Source organism: Sebastes fasciatus, chromosome 3 (assembly GCF_043250625.1).
Source record: "Sebastes fasciatus isolate fSebFas1 chromosome 3, fSebFas1.pri, whole genome shotgun sequence".
Taxonomy (NCBI): Eukaryota; Metazoa; Chordata; class Actinopteri; order Perciformes; family Sebastidae; genus Sebastes; species Sebastes fasciatus.
This window is the reverse complement of record NC_133797.1, coordinates 10,735,462-10,747,531: the sequence shown is the minus strand read 5'-3', so window position 1 is coordinate 10,747,531 and position 12,070 is coordinate 10,735,462. Positions and strand designations below refer to the sequence as shown.

Sequence of the window (12,070 nt, the reverse complement as noted above, 5' to 3'; positions counted from 1 at the left end):
TATAAATATATATTATATTTTTTAATTGTAGAGGTGAAAAATGAAATGGCTAAAATAGCAATGGGAAATCTGGGATGGTCTGTTAGTCTTGGTGTTGGTTCAGAACTTCTTCTTCCAGACCTTCTTCTTGGACTTGGAGTCAATGATCAGCTGAGACTGACGCTTCAGTGCCTCACGCGAGATGATGTCAGCCTCGTCCTCTTCACTGTTGTCTTCTGGGACACAAACAGTGACAGTTTAGACCAGGGGTGCCCAATACGTCGATCGCAATCTACCGGTCGATCGCAAAGGTAGTGTGGGTAGATCGCATGGCATTAAAAAAATAAATAAAAAATAATTTAAAAATAGACGTCAGCCTATCAGAGCAGATTGAGAACTGTCTGTCAGAGTTTGACAGACGCTTTCAAGACTTTGTTTTACTGGAGTCAGTCGCTACATTCATGTGCTACCCTTTTCGGGAAGATGCTGAGGCTGATTCACTTGCATCAAAAATTGCAAGAGATTTTGACACTACAAGCTGACATTCAGCTTAAGTCCAGGGCTCATGGACAGTTCTGAAACTTACTCACAGAGGAAAAGTACCCCAACATGAGGAAATGTGCTACCTCCTTGACTGCATTATTCGGCTCCACTTATTTATGCGAGTCAGCCTTTTCCCACATGAAGATTATTAAGTCCAAATACCGTTCCACCTTGACTGATGATCATTTGGAAGTGTGCTTGAGGCTGGCTATCAGCAGCTACTGTCCGGACTATGCATCCCTGGCTGATTTCATTCAGTGCAAGTCATCAGAGTAAGGTAATGACAAAATGTACAGAGTTATATTGTACAATATGGGTTCATGCAGTTATGCAAGGTACACCAACATATATTGTACATATAAAGAATACTCAATATATTTATAAATAAATATATGTTTTGCATTTTTATAGTAGGTAGATCATTTTGACTTGGTCATTTTATAAGTAGCTCGCATGCTGAAAAAGTGTGGGCACTCCTGGTTTAGACTGTGTGCTTGTATTAGTGTGTGTGTGTGTGTGTGTGTGCGTGTGTGTGGCTGAACTCACCGTCATCAAAGAGGTCCAGTCTTTGGTCCTCAGGCAGCTTGACACGCGTGTTGTAAGCTGGAAGTTTCCCCTCGATCCTGACGTAGAACTGCTCAGAGCAACAAAAAGAAAACGGTCAATGACTGTTTACTCTCCCCCTACAGAAACACTGCTCCTGACCTGCCTAAAAAGGCATCGCTTGAAGTCCTGCCTTTTCTTCCGTAACGTGGTGATGTCATCAAGTAACTTTGCCTAGCGGCTAGTTTGGCAAGCCCTCAAACAAAGCTAGTTAGAGCGGAGCTGGAGCGGAGTCCAAAGAGTTTGGTTCGCTTGACCAATCATAACAGTGGGCCAGCTGACCAATCAGAGCAGACTGGGCTTTTCGGGGGGGGCAGGGCAGGAGCTCAAACAGAGCGTTTCAGACAGAGGGTGAAAAGAGGTGCTGCAGCACAGCCGGTATGGGAAAAGTAAAGTGTTTTTTGAACATTAAAGCATGTAAACATGTTCTAGTAGAAAGCCAAACTACAAGTATGCACATGAAAATAAGCATAATAGATCCTCTTTAACACTGAGTACTAGAGTGATGTTCTCATCATAACTGGTATGATGAGCAGCAGGTTGATCTCTCCCAGAATGGATGTACTTCTTTATGGTAGAAGTGCAGGTTGTTTGACCAGGACAGCCAAGCAGTTTCTAACAGTGCCAGTCAAGCAAACAAGGCTGCACTGATTTTGAAATTATCAGCTCAGATTTACGTCAATTGCAAAGATTATGCCTTCTAAAAATGGATCGGAGAGTAAAATAGTCAATGTCATTAGCAAATGGCCTACAGACTGTTACGTGTTTCCCATGGTACACTCTGATATCCTATGTTCCCAAACAGAGAAGGTGCTGCCGAGCGTTAGTAATCAAGAACAAACACTTCATGTGGCTCTAATGGCTGCCTTTCCATTCAGATAGGCTATGCAAGCACAGCAGCATGCATGCATACATGCTCAGTCTGCCATGCTGTGTTCATTTGTTGCACCGTGCAACAAGAGCCCCAACATGCCCTTTGTCAAAACTGCATTTATCATTGAAAGTTCAAGCTGATGAACCGCCCTTACAGAGGGGAATGTTAGTCAATTTTCAAACCAGGAGTACTTTTTAAAAATCAAATTTACACAAACTTAAACTAATAAGTGAAAGGGTTTAGGAAACTGATGTTCCCAAACCCTTTCCTGCTGGTCACACGACCTTCATAAGGCATCTCAGACAGCTATTCATGTGTATGTGAGTAATGCCGCTTACTGTAAGTGCCAACAGTCTCTGTTCATGAGGACAGAACAGAATGTACTTTGCAATTGATCTAATTATCTTGTGCCTTTCACACACACCTGTCATTACCATTGTCATTACAGAGACACTGCTATTGTTTACACCTTGTGTGTGTGTGTTTCTGTGTCATCAGGGCAAAATGTCCTTCTGGAGACACTTACTATAGCGGGGACTACCACAGAGGTGATTTTGATTACTTTGCCGGGTGTTTATGTGTCTATGGACTAGGTCAGTCAGTAGGTCAGTAACCCATTAATTAAAGATAACTATCTGGTAAAGTGCTAGGAGAAAAAAAATGCAAAATGATGTAAAATGCAAAGAGGTGCTTTCCTTTTACTCCATTGACTTGGCTTTGGTGCCGTATTTCAAAGTGCTATCCATTCAGAGGTGGTGAGATATTAAATGTTTTGTGTTGTAAATGTCTTGCCTTTTATTTTATTTTATGTTGGCTTTGCTGAAGTTTATTGCTGCATTTTGATCGGGTAATTTAAGGGTGCATATTGCTGCTGGTGTGATCCCATCGCAAGATGGTTTCTAGTTAAAACTGTACACAAACCATCCGCATACGTTTATGAGGACCACCTCTGCAAATGCAAAACAGTTTTCACTTGAAACCATCTTTCGATGGGATCACACCAGACACAATACCAAATCGGGCCAAGGATGCAAAGTGTGGGGCCAATGGCCCCTTGCCAAAGTCCTACCTCCCTACTTGTGGTGCCCTTGCTTGGACCACACCCATCTTCAAATTCGGCCTTTATTTAGATCCCAACTACACACCTGTAAAGTTTCATGACTACATCTTGCATGGTTGTGACGCTATCACGGTGACCACATCTGTCCACAGACAGACATTTGCCATGTTGGCAAACACACACAGACTCACAAGGTGAAAACATTAGCAGCCACACGCTGTTGCGGTTGATAAATATCCTATCCAGAGACAGAACCTGTATTTAAAACCACTATGCTGTCGCTCAAGTGCCAACAATCTCTGTTCATGCGGACGGAACAGAATGTTCTCTGAGATTGATCTAATTATCTTGTGCCTTTCACACACACACGCCTGTCATTTAAACTGTGACGGCAAACCTTCAGGGTACGTTTACGAGAACTACATCTCTGCAAATGCAAAACAATTTTCAACATCCTATCCATAGACAGAACCTTTACTTAAAACCACTGAGGAGCTGGATGAGTGTTGCTGAGGGGAGTGTGGGCTCACCTCCTCTTCCTCCATCTCCTTCATGATAGCAGCCACATCCTTTCCCTGAAGCTCCTCATGCAGCAGCTGCAACTTCAGCTCACACTGGGTCAACAGCTCCACCACAATCTCATCTGAGTCTGGATACACTGCAGCCACCGTGTCCTCACTCTGGAGAGAGATGGATTGATGGTGAACACACATATAACTTGATTGTCACCACAAATTTTGAGAGGAAAGGAATTCAAACCAAAAATGGGTGTGTTGTCAAGGGAAAAATAAATCGATGCATATTAGAAATAAGTCAGACCTTAAGTTTAACCTACAGGTACATGAGGGTTGAAGTGGTATTTACCAGTGTGAGGTGTTGAAGTTTGTCTGCGAGGTGCTCCACTCCGGCTCGGACGGTCCCGAGGGCTTTAACAAGCCACTCCAGGCGCTCTTTACCTACATCACACCTCTGCTGTTGAGCCTGCAGTAGCTGCTCACACTCCTCCAACATCTGTTGGTCACTATTAAAACCAAAGAGAAAGTGTAGAAGTTTGAAAATAATTACACATTACACAGCTGCATCCACCATCACTTTGTTCCACTACCGTCTCACCTGGAGAGTTTAGCCTCTCCAGAATATTTCATATCCTGGAACTGTTGGTTCAGGAGCTTCTTCTGCTCCTTCAGCTGCTGCAGCACCTTCTCGTTCTCGCCCTTGAGATTCTCCAGGTGTTGGTGTGTCTGCTTCTGTGAGATAAAACGCTCCGCTATCTCCTTAACACACGTGAAAAAAAAAACCTTATATGTAAACACTGATCACATAAATACATCCATGTACAGTGTGTGTGCATGAATACACAACTGGTACAGCTAATCCTTCTCTTCCCACATCCATGCCTGTATGTCTGTGACTCCCGTGGCCTCCTTGATGCGTCGGAAGGCCTCCCCAAAAGTGAAGATGGCGTTGTCCTCTTCCCCTGCCACCCTGGGGCTGCTGCGCTGGGCCTCGCTGCTCAGCTCATCCGGCTGCATAGTTGTTCTCTGAGCCTAAAGGTGGCAGAGGTTACACAAACTCAAAACATAAATTATCCATTATTCAGTTTGAATTAAACTATTTATTTATTTTTAAAAAAATTAGATGGTAATGAGGGTGACTGAGTGTGTTTCTTAATGTCATGTTTAATCGTGTACACATGGCCAGTGAGAAAGTAGGTGATCAAAAGAGGGAATAACATCAACAAATAAAACCATACACCACAATAATGCTCTTTCAGTGTACATATATACTGTATATATATACTGTATATTAGGGCTGTCAAAGTTAACGCGATAATAATGTGTTAACGCAAATTTGTTTTAACAACACTAATTTCTTTAACGCATTAATGCAACTTGTGATTTTTAGGTTGTAGCGGGCTCAGTTTTAAAGCTAGACTGAAGATACTGGTATCATATGAAACTAGAACACCATGTCATACTAGCTTGTCTCAAAAGGGGTCCCTTGACCTCTGACCTCAAGATATGTGAATAAAAATGGATTCTATGGGTACCCACGAGTCTCCCCTTTACAGACATGCCCACTTTATGATAATCACATGCAGTTTGGGGCAAGTCATAGTCAAGTCAGCACACTGACACACTGACAGCCTGTTGTTGCCTGTTGGGCTTGAATTGTTATGATGTTATGATTGACCATGTTATGATTTGAGCATATTTTTTATGGTAAATGCAGTACCTGTGAGGGTTTATGGACAATATTTGTTATTGTTTTGTGTTGTTAATTTATTTATAATAATAAATATATACATACATTTGCATAAAGCAAGCATATTTGTCCACTCCCGCATTGATCAGAGTGTGAAATACTCCCTTTAAGGTACATTTTGAACAGATAAAAAATGTGCGATTAATCGCGATTGAATATCTTAATCAATTGACAGCCCTGCTATTTATTTATTTGTTTTTTGTTTTTTTTACCAAAAATGAGATAGTAATGAGGGTGACTGAGTGTGTTTCTTGATGACATGTTTAATCATGTGCACATGGCCAGTGAGAAAGAGGGAACATCATCAAAAAATAAAAGCATACACTACCATCATGTTCTTGAAGTGTACATATACTGTGTATAAACACACCACCATGTGTCTCTCACCCTTCTATCGAATTTTTCAGCCTGGGCCTTGCGCTCGTCAACGTTCTTCCTGTAGCTTCCTATAATCCGCTCTCTCTCCTTGCGCTCCTTGTAGAGCAATTCCTCCTGCCGCTGTAAGTCAACCTGGCAGGAAGACGAAAGGGAAGAAGAGAGAGCAACATTGTTTCGGGGACAAATTGCTGTTTGCACAATGTATAGTGATGAGGCAGGCTAATGTATCTGTACTTGCAAGTTGTATACTGTATGCATCAAAATGAAAAGGACACAGTTGAACAAACACTGAAAAAGCCGTTGTCACACATCTAACTTCTATTATCAGTGATAGTAACGTTGAGTGAATCGTCCTTGCATGTTGCAAACTCATAGCAGAGGAGGCTCGCAGGTCACCTTAGCAGCTTCTTTAGAGAGCTGGGCGTTGTTGTTCATGGCCTGCATGTTGCGAAGCTCCTCTCTGTGCTTCAGGATTTCTGCCTCCAGACTGTCCAACTGGCCCTGGAAGGTCAGACTCTCCTCCTGAAGTGGTGACAGTGGAAAGGTGAGGAATAGACAACAGAAACGACAGGAAAGAGTGAAAGTGAGTGTCTCTAGAATATCGAAATGATCATATTATATGAGGACTGTTGCAACACTGCGACCTGGAACACTACATGAATTATTACTGGCTAATCATTAGACTGCGATTTAGAAATGAAAGCTTGAAAGCTTGATCTATTAAAGGACCAATACAGTATGTAATATATTTACTGTAATAAATCATAAAAGGACCATGATATGTCATCAGAGATTAAGGAAACATGCTGAATTGAAATACTGGCTTCTCCAACAACAATGCTACGGCCAGTATATTCTCCAAAACGTCTGGTTTTGTTTCGGCCAGGGTGATCCCGTCCACTGCTCATTTCAACACCCCGTTGCCATAATATGAAACAAATTGACATACAAACACAGGAAGCAAGCTAACGAACTGGATCAACAGAGATAACATAACGTTAGATTCTATCCGACCTGAAAAGCCTCGGCACATCTCTCGGTGGTCCGTGCGCAGCTGGTTATCAAGGCAGCGAGTATTTGAGACACACAGCCGGTGAAGTGATTCCGACTGCTGGTAGCCAGAGGCTAACACCGTGATGCTAACAAAAGCTAACTGCTATCAGTCACACCAGAGGAGCAGACTCCAATGTTTTGAATTTGGTCTGCAGTACCCATTTTGAAACGCTAGCTGTCAGTGCTACATATTGCTCCTTTAATGCACTTGAGCTGCACTGGATTACCAAATGTAAAATGTAACTGTAAAGAGATTTAAGTGCATTGTCTAGTGCTGGGAATATCTGTAAAGTAAAATGACTGACTATAACATTTCTTGAGTACAAAAAAGGAGATCAAGTTTAGTGCAAACGAAGGTAAAGTGATCCAGGAAGTACTGTTCCATTGTGGAAGTCTCACTCAACGTTTACATATCACAAACACAGAATCAAAGACTCAACAAAGTGTCATAGCACAGGCCATTATCCTGCAGAGCAACAGCGTGCATCCGTTTTCTCTGTACATGATACCTGGATGAAAATTATTAGCAGACTGTATACAAAACACTGATTATGTATGTACACATACTTTCACTCTCATAAGGGTGTCTCTTGATGGAGAATGCACAGTTACCATATTTATACTTGCACAAGTTGCAAAGTAATGTCTTCAATGGGCAGCTCAGCACACACAAATCTTTATGGGAGGTGGTGCCAACAATACCTCTGCAATATGTCCAGCAAATGAAGATGAGTACAAAACATTATTTTGGGGCTAGAAGTGTGGCCCAATCCAAATGTCCACTAAGGCCTTAAGCCCTGGTCCCTCAGGGACTTAACTTATGTCACCTGGTAAATGGTTGAGTGTGAGAGGCTGCAAGGGCTTGAAATGGTATCAATATGAATGGGACAGCACTTTACGGTGACATATCACACATATCATATTGACGATGCCAATTGTGTGTTTTTAATACGTTTTTACTGCATATTTGAACGTCTTCCAGGCTCTTGCCTTACGAGACGAGAGGTAACTGTCAAAAAATCAATTCACTTGCTTTTGTCAAACTTCGTTAAGCAAAATTAAAAGAACTGGTTGATGAATAAACCAGGTGTGTAATATAGTCTAATGTATACATTCCTCTGATTTCATGTTTTTTTTGTGCCATCTTAAATCCTTAATGTTGATGTTTCTGTGTAAATTTAAATATGCCAGGCTGGACACCCATGTGCTGTCCTCTTTGTTTACCTTTTTGGTTTTTTTTTAACTCCTCCCGGCTTCACCTCGTAACCCTGTGTTTCACATCACAATGCTATGAATCGTGGGTAATTCCCTTAGGCAAAGTCTGCAGAAATGTGGACTTACGGGAAGTGTTCATAAAGGGCTCAAAACGTCTGCAAGCGCCCTCAAGGACTTGACGATTTGACAGTGGGACAGCCTAACAGACTTTGCGGGAACGCGCCTCAAAGTCTGTGAGTCTGTGAGTGTGGACATTTGGATCGGGCCTGTGTATGTTGGACTAACCTGCAGGTGACTTTTGAGTTTCTGATAGTTAGTCATGATGTTTTCAGCCTCCTTGCACTTAAACTGGGTCTTCTCCAGACTGTTCTCCAGCGCCCGCAGTTTCTGAAGACACACATAACATTGTTTACAGAGCGTGAAATATTCTGTCATGTATTTCAGTAAGAGTGAACATTTCTACATGAGTTTGAGAGGTAACCACCATGGCATCTTCCTCCTTTTTCCGAGTGCGAGCATCAGCAGACTGTGCTCCACTGCTGCCCTCTGGTTTCAGTCTCTGGTATTCCATCTTCAGCTCTTCAAGGCGGCGCTGGTGGGTATGGGTGGCGTGTTTGAGGGCGTTGAGACGCTTCATCTTGGAGAGCACCTTCTGATCGAGCGTTGTCAGGGCAGCCTGAGAAAAAAGAAATAACAGGGAGAGTGTGTGAAAGTAAAAGAGAGACCGAGATGAAGACAGTGAGGGGGAAAAAAATGTTTTTGTTAAATTCACAAGATGAATTTACAAATAATAAGGCAATCAATACAATTACAAAGTAATTATCCTCAAAACTGAGCAGGTATCACATTGGGCATAAAACATTTACACAGACAATACAAATAATACTAATAAAAAAAACTGTAAGCAGAATAAATCATTAAAAAAGCATGACATACATAAAACAAAGTTTAAAAAAGCAAAAGAAAGATCAAAATATGATTTTTGTCATTTCATTTAGACACAAAAATGAGAACTTTCTCCATTTCAAATTTTGTAGTTACATAGCTATAAACAATAGCGGACGGGTTAACAGTGGGAAAACCTATGGTGAAAATAGTCCAATATAATTTTGTAGTCGACTATATATGAACCAATAGATAGATAGATAGATAGATAGATAGATGGTAACTTTATTGATCTGGAGGGAAATTCAAGTTTCCAGCATCACAGTTCCATAGTGCAAAACATGTTAGTAAAAAGGCAGTAAAAAAGTTAGTAGTGCAAAGTACAAAACAATATACCAGATATAAAAATACAAGGAGATGAAGAAAACTGTTAAAACTGAATATAGTGCAGGGCAACAGCTGTGATACACGACTACTAAAAAAGTGCAGAAGAGACTGTTAAAAATGAGTATAGTGCAGGGTAACTCCAGTAGCTTAGTCTATGAAAGTACACTGTGTGCATTATTATTATCTGTCCTGCAGACCGTCCTCCTTTGTCCCCCCTCCCTAGAGAGGTGTTGTACAGTTTGATGGCTCAGGGGACAAAGGATTTCCTGAGTCTGTCTGTGGAGCAGTATATAAATGGTCTTATAATAATAATAATAATGTCATGCAGTATTTATGCTCCTTCCTCTCACCTTCCCTGTCATGTGGCGGTAGGCATCCTTCTCCATCCCTCTGTTGTGAAAGGCAACTTTGATGATGTTTTCATCACCCTGGGAGAGGCAAGACACCAAAGGGAACAAGATTGTAACTGCAGAGACTAGTCATGTTATGATGTTTGACCTTGAAGCGAGGACAGAAAAGAAGCAACTATTTAATGTGACTTACAGCATTAGCTTCTGCCATCTTCCTGCACAGCCTCTTGTTGTCCTGCCTGAGCTGTCGGATGGACTCAGTGTTCCTCTTGATGCTGGACTGAGAGCTCTCGTAGTATGCAGCTCTGTCGCCCTCTGGTGGACACATTTAATCATTACACTAATAATACATACATACATACAGATATACGCGTCTCATTATTCACTAGCAAATACAACACAGCCAACTGCTGCTTCTGTTAGATGTAGTCATGAGTTTACAGGTTTATAGTGACATGCTGAACTAAAGCTAGCTGATCGTAGCAAAGCACACTGAGCTGAAGTCAACACTCAGGTTGAACAAACTTACCCAGAAGTTGTATTTTCCGCTGCATCTCCGCTATCTGCTCATGCAGCGGAGGTTTCATAGCGTCGCCACTGAACGGCATCTCTGTGCTGCGTTATTGTTGTACACAATCAGCAAAGAAAAGTGTGTCCGCAGTCGGTGTTAGCCTGTTAGCCTGACCTGAACCAAGACCTCTGGTAGTCTCTGGCGTTGCCTAGCAACCTGTACACTGACAACACAGTGAAAAGCAACGTTTAACATTCAACCCTGTTGGTCTCGAGCCGCTACCATGGTGACATATAGTGATGCTGCTGCTCCATCATCAGCTTTCATGATAAATAAATAAATAAATATTAAAGACAATAAATAAATGTCATTAAATGTAGCAAAAATATTAAAAATACATGTAGCCATTAATTAATTGATAAAATGTGACATAATTGATATTTGTTTTAATTTGCTTCTTTATTTATTCATCTGTGTATGAATTTCCTTATTTATTTACTCTTCTGTTTAATTTTTACTTTTATTTATTTATGTTTTTTATTTATTTATAAATTTATTTTTGCATTTATTTTTTATTTTTGACACACGCTGAGTTCAGTTTTCATGAAACACGATATGTGATAAATAGAATACACTTCTATAGCTGTCATATAGGGCCATAATGCCTATTCTTAGTCTACAAAAAGATTTAATTTCAACACTAAATGCAGTTTATTTGCTTTTATAAATAGCATTAAATGTTAAAAATCTATGGAGGACAGAACCTGCCAAAATAAAAAATAAATTAATAACTAGATAAATGACTCGATAAATAAATAAATATGTCATTAAATGTAGCAAAAATATGAAAAAATAAATATAGTCATTCATTAATTGATAAAATGTGACATAAATTGATATTTGTTTTAATTTGCTTCTTTATTTATTCATCTTTGTATGAATTTCCCTATTTATTTACTATTCTGTTTAATTTTTCCTTTTATTTATTTATGTTTTTTTTCTTTTTAAATTTCTTTTTGCATTTATTTTTTTATTTTTGACACACGTTGAGTTCAGTTTTTATGAAACACGATATGTGATAAATAGAATACACTACTATAGCTGTAATATAGGGCCATAATGCCTATTCTTAGTCTACAAAAGATTTAATTTCACCACTAAATTAAGTTTATTTCTTTTAGAAATAGCATTAAATGTTAAAAATCTATGGAGGACGGAACCTGCCAAAATAAAAAATAAATTAATAACTAGATAAATGACTCGATAAATAAATAAATATGTCATTAAATGTAGCAAAAATATGAAAAAATAAATATAGTCATTCATTAATTGATAAAATGTGACATAAATTGATATTTGTTTTAATTTGCTTCTTTATTTATTCATCTTTGTATGAATTTCCCTATTTATTTACTATTCTGTTTAATTTTTCCTTTTATTTATTTATGTTTTTTTTCTTTTTAAATTTCTTTTTGCATTTATTTTTTTATTTTTGACACACGTTGAGTTCAGTTTTTATGAAACACGATATGTGATAAATAGAATACACTACTATAGCTGTAATATAGGGCCATAATGCCTATTCTTAGTCTACAAAAGATTTAATTTCACCACTAAATTAAGTTTATTTCTTTTAGAAATAGCATTAAATGTTAAAAATCTATGGAGGACGGAACCTGCCAAAATAAAAAATAAATGAATAAATAGATAAATTACTCGATAAATAAATAAATATGTCATTAAATGTAGCAAAAATATTTAAAATAAATGTAGCCATTCATTAATTGATAACATTTGTTTTGACTTGGTTCTTTATTTATTCATCTTTGTATGGATTTCCTTGTTTATTTACTCTTCTGTTAAATTTTTCCTTTTATTTATTTATGTATTTTTTATTTTTTATTTTTGACACACGTTGAGTGACGGCCCCCCTCATTTGCATAATGAGGCAGACATGCATAAAGCAA

General features: G+C 39.2%; 1 protein-coding gene across 2 annotated transcripts; it reads right to left on the bottom strand.

The window, feature by feature from the left end:
- On the bottom strand, window positions 1-10,325 carry odad3 (outer dynein arm docking complex subunit 3). 2 transcript variants are annotated; one of them, XM_074628866.1, is made up of 13 exons: window positions 10,122-10,325; window positions 9,786-9,907; window positions 9,593-9,670; window positions 8,455-8,646; window positions 8,256-8,357; window positions 6,099-6,224; window positions 5,712-5,834; window positions 4,457-4,606; window positions 4,173-4,333; window positions 3,924-4,080; window positions 3,590-3,739; window positions 1,069-1,156; window positions 1-212 (listed from the first exon to the last, which is right to left on the bottom strand). In XM_074628866.1, exons 1-13 carry the CDS (start codon window positions 10,198-10,200, stop codon window positions 100-102), a joined length of 1,641 nt encoding a protein of 546 aa, XP_074484967.1. In that variant the 5' UTR covers window positions 10,201-10,325; the 3' UTR covers window positions 1-99. The 2 variants fall into 2 exon arrangements, with proteins under 2 accessions (XP_074484967.1, XP_074484966.1); XM_074628865.1 differs by having other exon boundaries at window positions 1-215; window positions 10,122-10,324.
- Between the last annotated feature and the right edge of the window lie 1,745 nt (window positions 10,326-12,070).